Below are 16,744 nucleotides of genomic sequence, written 5' to 3'. Positions count from 1 at the left end.
CCTCAGGAAGCAGCTCCAGGTCCCACGCGTACAGAGACCTTCCTCCAGCAGGGTCCCTCTGCACACGCATGGCAAAAACACCGACACGCTGACATAAACCACGCTGCTCCAGCGGCTCCCTCAGCATTCCTCCTAAGGGGAAGTCTGGCGGGGGCCAGATTTCACCCCAAAGCTCCGGGTCCCTAACTGGGCCATGCTGATTTTCTAATAGAGCCTTGGAGAAAACATCCCCTTGCACCAAGCCCCGACCGAATCGAACTTCCAGACATTTCAGCAACGTCGCTTTTTCGCGATTCTTCTGCGTGGTTCCTGCAAGCTCTGGCAGCACTGTGTTTAAAGCTGTTGTTCAGTTGTTAGCAGATTTCAACAATACCAAACCTGACACGTGCAAGCAAGCTCATTCTTCTAAAAATCTGCGCTCGAGCCACGCACCACGTTAGCGTTTGTCAGCAGGTTTCCCACCATGACACTGCCGTTCAGAGCCAGCTTTGCTGACCCAACGGCAGCGCATACCAGGGTCGCAGCGGGATTAACATTCCCAATGCCACTGCTAACACCAGAGATCCGCAGCTACAGCAGTTGTGTGACAGTTCGTACCGCTGCCGGGACGCACAGAGTTCACGAGAGCGCAGGTTTCGTACTCACACGAACCCCAGGAGCGCCCTCGTATTTACGGTCCCATTTACCGAGACCTGATGTGAGCCGATGCCAAGGCAGAAAGCAATGGCTGGTAAATAAAGAAAACAGAACACACAAAACCCATCGTGGACTCCAGCCAAAATCTTCGTGCCCACTGCGTTTGGGTGAACGCAGACTTTGCAGCGGACTGAAGAAGGATTAAGCGGCAGCTTTAGCAAACAGCCAGAACGACGCACGATGAAGGCAGTGGCACGGATTTGTTTGCAGTTGTACGTCTGTTTACTATCTGTAGCTGTGCGCAAATACCAGAAAGCCATTCTTTTCCCCTTCCGATCAGGCCTTGGCATCATCTGCATTTGACTGTATCCAAGAGCTGCCTCCAGCAGCATGCCAGCCGGGTTTTGGACACGGGGCGCGCTCCGATCCACAGTGACGAGAGCTCTCAGGAACCCACAAGCAGAGCTCAGCCGACGGGGGTTTGCATGTGCGAGGGCTCAGCGGTGCTCTTTATCAAAGCGGGCAAAGAAACGAGAAAGAGCAACTAAATGTGTGTGAGAAAAACCGGGGCAGCTCTCAGGGTTCGGCTGTTTGCTTGTCGCTGCACGCAAACGACCACCGAAAGCCCTCAGAATGCCGAGCAGCAGATGCACGCTTCATTTTCAGGCGCAGGGCACGAGCTAGAACAGTTACACGGGCAAGCTTTGCCAGCAGGTCTGCTCCAAAGACACAGTTTTCAGCAGAAACACGGCACAATGTAAAAGCCCTCAATGGCAATGCAGCTCTTTCAGGATACAGGCACCTTATTCTAACCTCTGGGTAACCCGGTATACCATTCAACACTGACATACAGCTCTGCAACCAGGGCTTGGCTAATTTAACCCTGCTGGCAGGGCCGCAGCTTCTCCAGGTAGATGTGGCAGGCAACAAGAGGTACGGAGCTTCCCACCACATCCAGGAGACTCAAGCCTCCCATGAACATTTTCCCCCAAGCCAATGTTTCCTCTAGCCCTTGCTATTCAGTGGAGGGAAGGACAAGACAGTCAGACGACCATCCTAGCACCTTCCTCCAGGAGCTCTCAGGTCTCCAAGAAGAGGACAGAGAGGAAGAGGACGCCAAGTCCCCAGCCTACGGTACCAGCCCCACCTCTGCTCTCCCTGTATCCGGTGGCTCCCTTTCCAAGGTACATGGGGCAAGCCGAGCGCTCAGAGGAAGCCAGCACCGTTGCTTCCTGCGCTGCACAAACAGGAGCTGGCACGATCCCGACCCACCTTCCATTAGCGGTGACCTCATATTAACAAAGGCCTTTTTATAGTCACGCTTGGCAAGCCCTTCTGTGGAGCACAAAGTCATTCCTCCTGCCCTCGTCTGACTCTGGCGACCTCACCCAAGGAAGCCCCGAACCACCACGCTGCCCTCACCTCCTGCAGCCATCCACGGGCCACCTTCAAGCCTCGTCCTCCTCCCTGCATCTCCCCCCTCACCAATCCCTGTCCCACCCTCTTCTCTTTGACCAGCTCCTCAGCACACCTCTGGAAGCGGAAACCGTGTCCCAGGTCTGTGTGAACGGGCCACATGTCCCTTGTTAGCTGCCGCAGGTTCTCAGGCTGCTCCTAAGCCATTTGAAAGGCTCTTCTGTGCCACCACGCCAGGCGCGTGCCTCCCACCTCGTGCCTTCCCACCGTCCTCCTTTTTGTTCTGTCAGGCAGGAGGCAACGCACCGTTGACTGCACTGCTTGGCACCCCACACAGGAGGTCTGGAATTTGAGGAGCACGGAGTCCAGAAAACAGGAAAGGGCTGAGGATCAAGGCTGGGCACAGCCCAGAGGCCCACGTTTACGACTGTAATAAAAGGATGAGGCAGAGATGAAAGCAGGGCTGAGCCAGGCGTGGTAAAGCAGAGAAAGAAAGGCGGGGGGGTGAGGCAGGCAAAATAGGCTTGAAAGAGCAGAGCAGCTGACTAGGCAGATGATGAGAGGTGCATTTTAGCATTTTCCTTGCCAGCCCTGTGGATTTAAGCCAGGACAGGGCTGTGGTAGGCAGGAATGGCTCCAGAAACCCGCCTTGGGAAGCAGGAATTGCCCACTTGAGAGGCTTCTCATCGTGATCTGGACAAGCATCGAGAACTGAACCCACTGTGCAATGCCTCGGGAAGAACGCGTTTCCCAGCCCATTTCTGGGTCACAGACACCAGCACGCTCCGCGTCAGGGCTGTGACCCTCTCCGCTTCCCCTGGGTACGCCGACCTTTACAAACACTGCCTGCCACATCTGTCTGCAGCAGGAAAACACAACTCTCCAGTAAAGCAGAGGCCCGACTAGTTGGGTCTGGTCTGTTTTAACTTGCCTGGAGCAGCCACAAAGGGGTCAGACAAAGCCGACCCCCGCAGCACGTGTATCTGCACACATTCACACCCGATTCAAGGCACACTCTTGTTTACCAGCCCAGCCAAGCAGACACTTTCCAGGAGAACAGCAAGAAATTACAAGGCTTGCCTTCCAGCTATTCATTACAAACCAAAGCCTCCCATACGCCAGCTCCCAGCTTGCCTGACCTCTCCCCGGCTCGCACTCGCCTCGAGGCTTTCTCCTAATCTTTGAAGAATCCCAGGGAGCGGAGCAGGACCCGGCAGCCTGGCAGGGAGGGAGAGCTCTGCTGCAGGAAACCTCACCATCAGCCTCCTCGTTTCTCATCGCGCCGAAATTAAAAATAAGCAGTGATACCCAGGGAGAAATTACCCTGGAAATCTTGCATGCATTTTTTAGAAGCGGAGCAATTATCTTTTCATCAGTTGTTACCCAGAGCTGTCCTAGGGGGAAGGCTGAGGCTGAATTTTAACACCTGAATTCTCCTTAGCTGGTTCAGGTCCAGGCAGAGCAAGCAGAGCCTCTGGGGAGATTAAGCAGTCGAAGCACAAGGGTCATTTGTGCAAGATGCAAGGGACAGTCAGAAATAACCTCCGTGGAAATCACAAAAGGTGCCACAATGATGAGTGATCTGCTCAGGGCCTCCTCCTCCACCAGGAGCCTTCAATTCTCAGTGCTCATAGCCTGGCATGTCTGTCAGGCATGGCAGGTCTTTTGGGAATCAAATGCTGCAAGTGCAATGCCACCTACTCACTGCAGACCTGGAAAACTGATTGTAAGCAGTACTGGTTCATGACATAAGTAAACAACGTAGAATTAAAATTCACATGTCACCCATGATTTACCTCAAGTGATGTTCCGCGTGTCTTCTCTCTTACAGCAACCAGCACTAGCAGTAACAAAGTAGAAAAATAGAAAAAAGGATCAGCCTTGGCTGCTCTGGATACCAAGGAACTTGGTATCTGACTTGGCATGGCCGCTTGGAAGGGAGGGGATGGGTTTGCTCTCGCTGCTGGAGCGGACAGATCCCCACTTGATTAACAACTGAGCGTTCCCTTCCCGCTCACCTGAGCGGCTCCTGTGCAGCCGCTAGAGCCAGGAATCCTGTGGGAGCCGGCAGAAAGCACAAAGAGGTCAAGAAGGGCCAAGCAAAGGCAAAAAAAATAAAAGAAAGAAAATTCCCCCCTCATCAGGAGGAAAAAAAAAAAGCTCCTGGCCTGGGTCAGGGGAACTGCAAGTTTGAAAGAAACAGAACAGATTTCACAAGCAAAGCTATTTCAAACAATAAAGGGGAAAATATATTGGGAGAGAAGATCCACACAGCTGGGCTCAGCGCCAGCTCTCAGCACCGCGTGCTCTCACACTCGCACCTTTCCAGCTTTTCCCAGGGAAGCATCACAAACAGGCACCCTGCTTCCACTAGACGATCACGTTAAAACACAGCAGCACTGACTAGGATCCATAAGCAAAAGGGGCACCACAAGCCATTTCACACCGGGGAACTAGAATTTTGAAGCCTGTAAGTGAACAGAGATCTTGATCTGCTTTTGGAGGATTTTAGGTAATTGTAGAGGATTCTACATAGGAGAGGAGACTGTCGCCTCAGCTGGTGAAAGCAAAAAGGATTTCTGCTCAGCCTGCGTAACATGCTTTATTTTTAATACTGCTTTTGCTCCAAGAGCCAGAAAACAATTTGGAGAAAGAACGTCTTTGTTAGAGATTTTACGCCCCAGTCCTTTACTTAAGGTGCAAAATCTCCCAATAAATGTCACCGTGCCTCCTACTCCTTTCCCACAGTGGCACCCCAGCATAATGAAGAACAAGAAGTCCTTACAGGAAAAGATTTTGAAAAACACACAAAAAAAACAACTAAAGACTTTGTACAGAAGTCCTGAAATCTTCACATGTTTTTGGAACGCTCTATGAGAAACGTGTGCCAGGCAGCTAAAGCACCGTGTGGCCCCGAGGCAAATGGAAGCTGTGCATTTGCTATAAACGTGTGTACAAGAAGGATGCAGAAGACATCTCCACCACAGGGAAGTGAAGGAAGAGAGACCCATCGCAAGTCTCCCTCTGCGTACAGTGAAAATGAACAGGATGCCTTGGGGGAAAACGTTGGCAGCAGTGATATCATCCAGAGGCAAGTACGAGATCTCACAGCAACTGAAACAAGGGTGCAAAAGGAAGAAGGTGAGAAGTTTTTAGTTGAAAATTCTTCTCAGACGACCATAACCCCTATCCCACCCCAGTCCTGGGGTAAGCAGCCACTAGAACAGCTCCATTCCACAGTAACCATGAGCTCTCCTCCTGGGATTTCGTAAGTTTTCTCATTAAGAAGGATATTTTAATTAACTAAGCCAGGGAATAAACATCAGATTCATGTGTGCTGAAGGCTTTTGCTGGGAGCAGGGAGGTAAACTCAGCCCATCGGCCTGCAAGGCTTTCCTTCCAGCTGCCTTTCAAAGAGGCTTCCTGAAGATCTCCGCCAGCAGCTCCCATTACTATTTCAACTCAGTGAAAACAAACAGGAGGCTAGAAACAAGCGTAAGAAGATTTCAGAGCGCTGTGAGGCACGAGGTACCATGCCCTGCTGTACTATGTCCAACAGCGCTCCTTTAGCATTAGGCCAGGCAACATTTCCACCCACTGAACCCAGCCCAGAACTTCATATTCATTACCAAGAAAACAGCTCACACGAGAGGGACTGACTTGCTCCTGCAAGCCAGGCCTCATACCCAGAACCCGAAAGCATCCTGCACGGCTAACTTCTGCGCAGAGCAGGTCCCCAGGGGCCAAGTTCGCAGTGCAAGAGGGAGAGGAAGTAGGCTTATGCCCTGGAAATCCACCACAGGGAAAAAAAACACACACCTCCTTTTGAGGCACTTTTCACGCTGACAGGATAACGGCCCGCTGGCCGAGGGCTGAAGCGCCCAGCGACACCTTCGCTTCGGAGCTCAAGGAGCCTGGCACGCGTAAGGTAACCAGCCCGACAGCGGCCAGAAAAAATGCTAGCTTTGGCAGATCCCACTGTAATACGAAACTCAAAAAAGGAGACTTCTCAAGGCACCCAGTAAGCCCTCAGCCTGTTCCCTCGCCTAGACACGGCCCTTAGACTGCAGAAGGCACCATCGCGCTGGCCCAGGAGCTCACCTCAGTCCTCCTCATTTCCTGTCTATCTTCCTAAGTTACCAACGACTGCAACTTCTTGTTCATTTTCAAATACTCTAAAGGGAACTAGATTTTAAGCGGTTAACAGCCCAGATCTCTCTGCTCGGTGAGAGAGGTGAGGGGACGCGGGTGTTTCGTGCTGGTGACCAGGGCGGAGGTGAGGCTGTGCAGCCGCTGAGCTGCCAGACCTGGCTCACCCCTTCGGTGGGGGCTTTCAGCCGTAAAGCCTGTTCCTGCCGAAACGCGAATTAAATACCTTTAGGGGTGTAAATCAGAACTCTGCTGTTCTCCAGTGTCCCGGGGCCGGAGGGAGCTGGGGCCGCTGCCCAGCCACCTTCCCACCGCAGCAATTAACCCCGGGCAAGCGCTGGCACGAAGCTCTCGCTCTCGCATGACAGCGAGCATTCCTCTCCCCGGAGTTTATCATAAAGCACCAGCTATCCACAAACATCTCTGGGAAGGGCTGGCCTGGGTTCACCTTCACGCAAGGAAGATGTCAGGCCCTGGCAGGGAGCCAGCCATTCATGGTTCTTCAAACCTCCTGAGTTTTGTCAGCTCTGACTCAAATGACCTACTTGGGGAAAAAAAGTTAAAAAAAAAAAAGTCCATCACACCCTTTCCTCCCCTCCACCCACTGTGGCGCTTAATCACAGCGAGATCACAGGGGACAGTTTCCAGTGACGGTGAGTCACGGCCTCTTGTCCCTCTGCTCGGTGAGCACAGCACAATGCACAATGGTGTTCCCCCGGAGCGCGGCACCCCGCGGTCCTTCCACCCCCTGAAACCAGCCCCGTGCTCCATCGTGGTGCCACAGAGCTGTAGGACACAGCAGGCAAAGCCATGCAGTCACCCAATCACTCATCCTACGCGTAATAAAGTTTTAAGCATAAAGTCAGGATTAAAAGCAAGGAAAAAAAAAAAAAAGCCTATTCATGCTCCCTGCCCCAACAGCTCCTAAAATCCATTCAACTTCTCCCTCCTTGGAGCTGCTTGCCTTATTTCTGGCTCCCAAATTCAGGTCTTACAAGGGAACCCTCGGTGACTTTTACTCCTCTCCCAGCTTTTCACCCTACCAACTCTTTAAAGACAAAGCTCCCCTTCCCAGGGAGACAGGCACAGACGCGGCAGCAGGAGCAGCTCAGATCCAGCCCCCAGCAGACCAGCAGCCACATTCTCTTCCCGTGCCGGGGCAGGAGCTCTGATCTCCCTTGCCAATGAAGCTGTTAAGATTAGGCCACTGCTGGCACTAAGATGACATGATGCAAGTATTTAATATACTCCCGCCAGCTGGGAGGCCAGCCTGAGTGGTTTTTGCTGTTTTTTGGTTGTTTTCAAAAGAAAATCTTATCTGCTGGCTGTGAATTATATCCCTCCCTCTCTCCTTCCCATAGAACTTTAACATCCCTGTGAGGAGAGCAAACTCCTGGGCAGCAAGAGCAAAGACCAACAGGCTTCTTCATTAACTGCCCCTCTCCCAACTGCCACAGCTTTGCCAACTGCTGGAGAAACTCAATTCCAGCTGGTAATTAAGCAGTTACGGCTCAGGAGGGACAATGACAGCAGGGAAGCACCACAGCGATGGGATGAGGTTGACACCACAGCCTCCTGTGCCAGCCCCTGCTGAAGGACTCTGCCATCAGCACACTGGGCACCAGCAATTCCCCAGAGGGACAACAGCTGTCCGTGGCCATCAGTCCCTTAAATTAAATCTTAATTGATCTGAGAGCTCCCTAGAGGGTCACGTGGAGCAAGGAGAGGCCTTGCTAGGCAGCCAAAAAAAAAAAGAGCCCTGCACTCAGACATGCCTCTGAGGGTGTTACTTGCATCTTTCACAGGTATCCAAGGAATTTGCAGAGCCTGGCTGCCAGGTCCACCAGTCCGCTCCAGCACTCACCCTGCAGACCCTACTGGGTCCCAAAAAATCCTCTTTATCCTCCTCCCTTTCAACCAGCCTCAACTTCAAAAGGAGGAAATTAGCAATTTTGTAATGTTTCATCTTGTTTCTATTGCCTGACCCACCAAAACAAAGGAGGGAAAAGCAAAGAACTGACTCTCACCAGGAGCATAACCGATTATTAAAGCAATTACATACAATAAGGGCACGTATTAAGAGGAAGCCACTGCAAATGGGCTGATACTTCAGTTTGTGCTCCTGTTCCAACAAGCTGGGCAAGCACTTACTTTACAGAAGCAGGAGGGATGCTGAGCAATCTATAAGCCCAGAGGAACTCCCCACCAGCTGAGACAAACTGCGACCAGCACCATGCAAGTCGTGCTACCAACCCTGTAGGAGCAATGGTGCAATCCTGCCCCTCAGGGTACAGCGAGCAAATACAGGGGGCTTGGGAGACAAGGTAAGCTTACAGCAGCTCGATTTCAGCAGAAGTGCACCCCCCCCCCCCAAATTATTCCAGGCTCTGACTCCCACCAGCGCAGCTCTAAAGGCTGCAAACCCACAGATGAGCCAAAATCAGCAGCTTTCAAGTGGCTGGCATGGCTGGATTAGCTGTGGCCTGAAGGCAGAAAATTGAAGTGAGTGACAAGGAGGAGGAGAAGCTCTCCAGGAAAGTTGGTCTTTGAGAATCTCTTTCCTGAGAGCGGCGAGCAACCAGAAAGCCACATGGGAGGCTGCAAGCAATCCTCCTGCCAGCACAGCCCTGCCAGCAGGGAGGTTTCTGAGAGACAGCAGATGCCACCTACGTTGGCTAACGGGATCAGCACACTGTGTGCAGCCCGAGAAGGCTTTGCCCACACAGCACTGTGCGGCGCACGCTGTGCCCCGGGCAGTCGGGGACATTTTGGTGGTGCTGTGTATAGCACAGCTCTGGGTGGTTGGCACGCATGGGAGAGAACAGATCCGGGAGGGTGCTGAGAGGCTCGGAGCAGGTGCTGTGGCAGAGCAGGGAGCAGATCAGAGACAACCCTGGGGACTTTGAGTCTGCCTCCCCCCATATCATCCCCCAAACAGAGGTGCTGGGGGCAGAGGCAAGGCAGCACAGCACCACAAAGGAAGGGGTGTCCCACACCCCTCCTGCACCGAGGACACAGCAGTTCCCCGTCCATCAGCCAGAGCAATGGTCTCGTATCAGTAAGCAGACCCACGTCCTGCAGCCCCTCAGACCTCTGGTTTACACCACTTTCCTCTTCCTGCAGCTTCAGATGGGACATCCTTCCTGCTGCTTTCCCTAAGCCGAGGAAGGTCTGAGAGAACAGCCTGCTGCCAGAGGAATGGGTCTGAGGCTGAATAGGAGCAGCAGAGGAGGCGGTGTGGGCTGGCAGTCATCGCTATTACAATGTTAATGCCCTTTGACTTGCCAACATTAGAGACCGAGAATCCATTGTCATTCTTTGTCTTTTACAGGAAGAACTTCAGCACGGGCTAACTGTCTTCAAAGAGCTTTAAATACACCAGTTAAAGTTTTACAGCACAACCTTAAATTCCTCAGGGCTGTATTTTTGTGTTCTAAAAATCGCACCCCTTCAGGAGCCAGGTACTCCCCCTTTAGGGGAATGGCACCTGTGTGGCATGGGAGATTTTCATGACCCAACTTTTAGGAAAGAGCTAAACAGTAACAGCAAATAGCACAGATGGCAGTTAATACTACGAACAGACAGATGAAGTTTTTCCCTTCCACGTTTTAACAGAAAATGTCATTACATGAGGAGGTCTCATCTCACCCTCCCAGCAAAGGCCGCTAAAGGACTTTAGAAGCCCAGAAGGACAGGTCCTCGCCAGCACAGCCTCCAACATAACCAAGCAGGACTTGAGTTACCTGTCCAAGGTCCAGAGTGACGTTGACCTGGTTGAACTCCAGCCCCCGGGAGAGCGGGGGGCTCTGCCACCAGCGCTCTGTCCCATCGATGGCGTTCGTTATGGGGTGCGCCTTGTTGCTGTTCGCTGAGGAGCAGATGTCGCAGTACTGGCCCTGTTGGAAAGCACAAAGACAGCATTTAACTGTAGCCAGGAAAACACGACTCGAAGCAGGCAGGTACCAGAACACTTCGGAAAATAAAGAATGCAAGCCTGATGGTGTGAATCAATACATAAACTTTTTTTTCTGCACCCATTTAGAGCAGGGACTGAAAAAGGAACAAGAAAAAGCTGTAAAAACCCACATCGACCCAATGTAAATTCTGGACTGCTCTAAGAAGTACCCCTTCCATATTTCAGGTATTTTTCACCGTGCATATTCAGGTAGATTTCACCGTGCATTGGCAGAGGGACCCAACACAAGGAAGCGGTTGCCAGCTGCAAAGCAGGCAGAGGGAGGTTGAGCCCCCTGCACCCAGCGGCAGCCCGAGCTCCAGGGCCACCAGCCCACAGCTCCTCTGCCAAGGCTGCCACTCACAGCCCTGTCAATACCCAGAGATCCTGACCTGGACCATTCGGTCATCCCTACGGACCCAGGCTGCCAGTTCTTCTGTCCAACTCTGCAATCCGTTTCTTGTCAACCCATTCATTTCACAAGTATAGTCCTTTCAGCTACGTTTTCAAGCTTAGTGGTGTAGCAGCCAAGTCCCTTTTGCTAGTGATGCTTCCATGCAAGGCCCGAAAGGGACAGCCCCTGCTGTCACTTGGCCATGGACCTCATTGCAATCACTCTCATGAAACCTCTTCTGTCTTGCTTTTGTGGTGCAAGTGTCTCTGTCAGCTCCCTGGACACGCTGCCAGAAAAAACAGCTCTGCAACTTTAACAGCACCTCCTGAGCAGGATCAGACAAAGACCTGAGCTGTTAAGGGCAACTCTTTCTTTCCTATTTAAGGCACAAATGAATCTGACCCGCTCCCCAGGAAACCTGCACGCAGCCCTGAAATTAGCAAGGAACTTGTTTTGGGGAGCCTCTGTTCTGTCACTTGACTTGCTGCTACAGAGCCTGAAAGGGAACTCTGTTGCAGGCAATTTGCCTTTAAAAGGTGCAGTTATTCCCAGGCAAACAAGCTGCCCTTGCCTGTCCCAGCTGCAGCCAGCTTTAATATTACACCAGGTACACGATTTCAAGACAGGCAGTCTCCTTCCTGCTTACTCCATGTGCACCCCTAGGAGGGCTGAGGCAAGGCACAGCCACCCCAGAGGTTTTCCAGATGCCCCAAACTTTGGGAGAATTGCGATGCAAAGGAAACAGAATTCCCCGCATTCTTCCCCACAGCCATGTTATTTGCAGGCAATTATGCAATGCAAACTGTGCCAGACAAGCACACCTTTTAATTAACCCCTCTAGGAAGGTGAAAACAGCACCAGGACAAAGAACAGGGCAGCTGAAACCACCCTGATGCCAGGCAGGGAGCTCCTGCCGTACGGAGAGGTCAGGACACGTCCCGTTGGAACGCGCACCGAGCGAGGAGGGCGAGCAGACCAGATAAAACTGACCCACTCCTGAGCACAAACCTCAAGGGGAACCGGTGCAACAGGTTGTGTGGAAACTGCTCCTGCACGATGCACACCACCGAGACGGGGGGGAGAAGCGAGGAAAGGTTACAAAACGGGGATAAACAACAGAAAACAAAGTGCTTTCATACTTCAAATTCTTCCTACAGATGCAAAAACCGTTTTGAACCAAACGTTCGCGTTGATGGGTGACAGCCAATTCAAGCCTAATAAGAGGGGACTAAAAATTAGGCTCAGCTGCTATACATTTGTAATGCTGATGTTATCCCTGGGCACCGCTGAGCAGCCTGCATGTGTTAGCTGCCAGTGGGCTGGTAACACGTCAACAGCTTGCTGTTAAAAGTACCACGGCCCCCCCATGCACCAGTTGCTCGTTAGTTGTTTCATTAGAGCTGGACCTAGATCTGGCGAGAATCGTTTCCAGTTATTTGTGCTTTAAAGCGACTCGTGCTCCTGTGCAGCGTGCCAGGTCTCTATGGGAAAAGGGAAGCTCTGACATCAGAAGAGGATTTTAATTAAAAAGCAGTTGTGAGCCACTGGGTAAGGGGAGAGAGCAGGTTACCAGCGCAGGAGAGGCGTGGACATCGCCAGGGCACGCCACAGAAAGAACTTCAGCAATGCAGGGAAGATGCAAGGCAGCTTCGAGAACACAAAACTGCTGCTATCAGAGCAAACTGCAAGGGAGGGAGATAAGGAGGAGATCTGAATGGTGAGCAGCTTCCAGAGACCTGCAAGGCCTGCTCCTGCTCACATCAATAGGAGCTCTGAAGTTCCCCCCAAGCATAAAGCCTAGCCCGGCACCCTGCTGGCACGGCTCGCCTCGGGGAAAGCAGATGGCTTTGTCCTGGTTTATCTGGCCTTGCCATGACCCAACCTCTGCTCTCCTCATCTAATTTATCGGAAAACCGCAGGGAGCGTGACCCAGCCCGGGCAGTTAGGGGTGAGGTAAGCGGGGCTGGAAACGGGGAGCAAAAAGTAGTATTGCAGACAAGGCAAGGAGGTGTTCCACGAGCCGTTAGCGGGGCTGTCCTCCCAGACCAGCTGCTCACCCAGAGCCAGGCAGGTCTTGTCTCACCAGGTGTCTTCTGCAGGCTACGGCAGCTTGCCCTAAGAATCACTCAGTTTCAGCTGCAGTTAAGCCCCCAGAGCTCAGCACCTTCACACATGTAACCACAGGAGAGAGGCGTACAGCACTGCAGCCACCCAACCAACCCACGGAGACCCCGCGCTGGGCCGGCTCTCCCCGCCGTGCACTGTGACACGGCACGGGACGAAGAAACCCTGGTCCTTGATGAGCACAGGCCAGCAAGAGAGAATGCCACACCATTCAAGTATCAAACAGATTCAGACCTCCTCTGTTACACCTGGACAAGACCTCCCATAAGCAGCAACGCTGCTCAGGTGCGACGCAACATGCAAACGAGCACTTTGTGGCAGCAGGGCTTAGGTGAGGGCAGGTTTCAAATGAAAGCGAGAGAGGTGGTGATACGAAATCAGTACGGTTTGTTGCACGTTTTTAAATTCTAAGGTAATTGCCTCAATTAATGCCAGTAACTTCCCTTATTGTTGTACTACTTAATCTCCTGAAATCAAGCAATCATCTGCAGCCCTGCCGGCTTTGGCACGGCTCCGGAATAGCCCCCGGGCAGCTGGGTGGGACGGGGAACCTGAGCACCCTGCTGTGCCTCTGCCCCTGCCTGGGGAGACAGATAGCTTAGAGGCATCTTCAGTAAAGCCCGATCAGAAAAATAAACCTGTAATCTCCCTTTTGTCTCAGCTTCAACAGACGGCTCAAAGGCACTTCTCATTAGGGTGGGCCTGCCCCCGCTGATTAGCGAGGGGAAGGAGGGAAGCAAACCTTCATGGGAGTCCCTTTCAGCGCACCTCAGCATCGCCTCGCCTCACATCCTTACGGGCTGAAAAGCCTCCCGCGGTCAGAAATGCTGTCTTCTGCCAAAGAGCCCTCAATAAAGCAAAGGAAACTCCTTGAAAAGGTTTAGAGCCTTCCCACAAGCTGTGCCAAAAACACTGCAAGTGTCTTTAGGGCAGCATTATCTTAGAAAGCTCAATGATTATCGCCATTTTAACAACATCATGTTTTAAAGCGCATGAATTCCCTTTCCTAAAAGTCTACTACGATATCAAATGAAAACAGGCAGAAAACAGGAGTGACTGAACTCGTTGACTGGATGGCTGTGTTAATGCTTTCCCTAGGTCTTCCATCAAGCAAACCTCCCTTCACCGCCACAGCAGGTGGAAATCCCTTGGAGGGTCCCAAGAGGCATTCTTTCAGAATTCCCAGTGAAAAGCCCCTTTACACCACAGCCACAGCACAGAGCAGGTGAATGGGTAAGGGAAGGCACTCCGGTGGGACACGCAAATACTGAGGACATGCGTGTGGAGTTCATTATTGTCACTGCAGTCTGCCTAAATTGAACACTTCCCTCCCACCCCCCTCTTTGCTTTACTCACCAGGCGGTGCCAAAACCCCTAAAGGGGATGAATTGGGAACTCTGACCTCTGCTCCGAGCCTCCTGCTTCCTCCCCTCCCTTTTAGGTGCTGCCCGTGGTCACGGGAAGGAGCCGCTACAAAAGGATTTTTCTAAAGCTTTCGGACCAACCAAAGACCGCACCGCTGGCCTTGGAAGCGGTGCTCAGATCAAACGATCCCATACCAGAGCTGTGCAGGGGACAGGAGGGGGTTGCAGTAAAATCTGCAGCCAAGGAGCCCCATACGGCAGCTGGGGGAGGCCAGGAGGTTTTGCACGCCCTGCGGTACCAGGAAAGGGCTGAACTTGGAGGATGAGTTACAGCTGCCCCGAGGCTGGCACAGCCCGCGTGGTTTATTTTTGAGAACACCCATAGCACAGCGCGTGGTGCTAGGCTAGCCGTGGGGCCAGCACACAGGTGGACAGGAGAGCGATAAACGCAGACCCACGCCTGCCAGCTTTTCTAAGTAGCTTTATCGTCCTACTTCTGCTTGGCAGGTTATTCACATTTGTAACTGCACATAGTAGCAGTTAATTCTTTACTTTTCCTTACTTTTTTCTACGTGAAAACTAACGTGCATCACTGTAGGCACAATGACTTCAGAGAGCTCCCGGGGTCTCCCCCAGTACTGCTACTTAAAGCAAAGCTTGCTCGAGTTGCATTGTTTTACAGTGCAGCAATGTGGAACAGATCCCTTTAAAAAGTGGCAACACTCAGAGGAAACTCCATCAGCTTTTTGCCCTCCAGTAACATCCTCAACAATTTCTATGACAAACGGGCAAAATTCCACGTCGTAAACACAAAAGCCAGAAAATTCCTCGTACAGCACCGACTCAGGAGAACGCGGCTAGAATGAGAAAAATGCTTCAGAAGCTCATCTTACAACAAAGCCAACCCCGACAAAAGGCCAAGAAAGGCTCTGTCCCAGAAGCTGACGCTTCTCCCCTGCTCTTCATCCCTGTTGCATTCAAACCAGACAATCCCATTGCTCCGCTGCAACAGGTGACCTGGCACCGGGAACCCCACAAGCAACAAGCAGCACACGCTGGTGGGCAGCAGCTGCTGGCTCTGCCGAGGGCTTCGTGCTGCAAGAGCATTTCGAGGCAGAGTTGCTTTTCCCTGCTCAGGCTGCCCCGAGGGGGGCAGCAGGTCCGGCGTTCCTGCAGCTAAACCTAGTGTTTTACAAGCCTGTTTACAATTCTTCTTCCTTCTTTTTAAGAGGGCTGGGGCCGTTAAACTGCACAGCAGTTTTTACCATCTACATTCCTGGCTGCGAGCTCCCTCCGGGCTGCTTAAAATGGGACCCCTGAGCTAAGTCACCTGACGCTCGCTCGTAAAATGCTCCCTCTTAACTCTCCCCTCTGCTCATCCTAATGCCCCACCGAACACAGAGGGAATTTCAGAGTTAAGCCCCCCGAAGCTAAATATTATCATGCATGTCATAGCCATTCTCCGGCTGGCAGGGGACTTCAGGGGCTGGCTCACCCTGGACCATACGGCCATAAAGAACCAACCCCTGTGAAAATAAAGCCACGGGAACCCAGCAAACCGCGCTTCACGTGCGCGACTTCTGGGGAGCCCGGGAGAGCAGAGCACGTGTGCTGCGTGCCCTGGCTGCTCCGGGGGGCTTCCCACAGACCCCGGCTGCAGCACTGGGGCCAGGCTGGCACCCCAACCAACTGGGGCTGGCACCCCAACCTGCCCCTCACCCCCTCCTGGGGTGCCCAACCCTCCCCCCCCCCCCAACAAGCCGGGGAACACCGGCTCTGCATCAGCTCCAGCCACATGGGAAACCACCAGTGGGGGTTCTGCGCCCCCCACCCAACCTCTCCCCCTCCTCCGGCACCCACAGCAGGGTGGCAGGGCTGGGACAAGGCAGCGAGGGCCAGGGGAGCACAAAGGGGGGGGGCTCGGACTCCTCTAGACCCCCCCCCACCCTCCCCAGGAAGGGGGGGTCCCGGGGTGCAGCTCCACCACCCCACCCGCGTCGGAGCCTTCCCCCCCGCCGCCCTACCTGGATGGTCTGGTTGGGGTCCCCCCCGGCCAGCGGCCCCCCGACCAGCTTGCAGTACAGATCCTCCACGGCTCGGCGGCTGCCGGCTCCCGCCGCCTCCTCCCCGCAGGTGGCGGTGGCGGAGATGCGGGTGCCCTCGGCCAGGTTGAAGTAGGGCGGGTGCAGGCTGTGCCCGTTCACGTCGCCGGGGAAGGACGCTGCGGGGCTGGCGGCGGCGGAGGGCACCACCACCACCACCAGCAGCAGCAGCAGCAGCCCCAGTAACCCTCTCAGCGACCCCCCCGGCCTCTCGCCGCCCCGCTCGGCCTCCCTCGCCATCTTCCCCGGAGGCAGCGGGGGCGGGCGGCGGCCTCCCCCGAGCCCCGGCCCCGGCACTGCGCCCCGCCGCGCCGCGCCCGCACTACTTCAGCCCCGGCAGGCGCCGCCTCCGGACCCCCCCCCCTTCGCCCCCCGGAGCCGGCCTCGCCCTGGGAACCCCCCCCCCGCCCTTTAGAAGCTTTAGGGGTGGAGAGGCCAAATGGGGTGAAGTGTTTTTTGCTGTTTTTTTTTTTGTTTTTTTTTTTTTTTAAGGAATGAAAGGGATAGGATGTTCGCGGGGAACAATGTGGGCATTGTATCTGCGGCGCTGCGCTGCCGTGGTCTCGTTCGCCGGTGTTTTTAGGGCGTTAATAAACTCCGTTAG

At 53.5% G+C, this 16,744-nt stretch overlaps 1 protein-coding gene across 1 annotated transcript in view; it reads right to left on the bottom strand.

Annotated features, from left to right (window-relative positions):
* Positions 1-16,380, bottom strand: part of LAMA5 (laminin subunit alpha 5) — a 90,933-nt gene extending 74,553 nt beyond the window's left edge. The window contains exons 1-2 of the mRNA XM_050714080.1: positions 16,063-16,380; positions 9,945-10,097 (exon numbers count right to left, since the gene is read on the bottom strand). Coding sequence (XP_050570037.1) covers positions 9,945-10,097; positions 16,063-16,380 — 471 coding nt within the window. The remainder of the gene's footprint in view (positions 1-9,944; positions 10,098-16,062) is intronic.
* Between the last annotated feature and the right edge of the window lie 364 nt (positions 16,381-16,744).

The sequence above is a fragment of the Cygnus atratus genome, chromosome 16 (genome assembly GCF_013377495.2).
Source record: "Cygnus atratus isolate AKBS03 ecotype Queensland, Australia chromosome 16, CAtr_DNAZoo_HiC_assembly, whole genome shotgun sequence".
Lineage (NCBI taxonomy): Eukaryota > Metazoa > Chordata > Aves > Anseriformes > Anatidae > Cygnus > Cygnus atratus.
The sequence above is the reverse complement of the archived record's forward strand: the minus strand, read 5'-3'. Positions and strand labels throughout refer to the sequence as shown.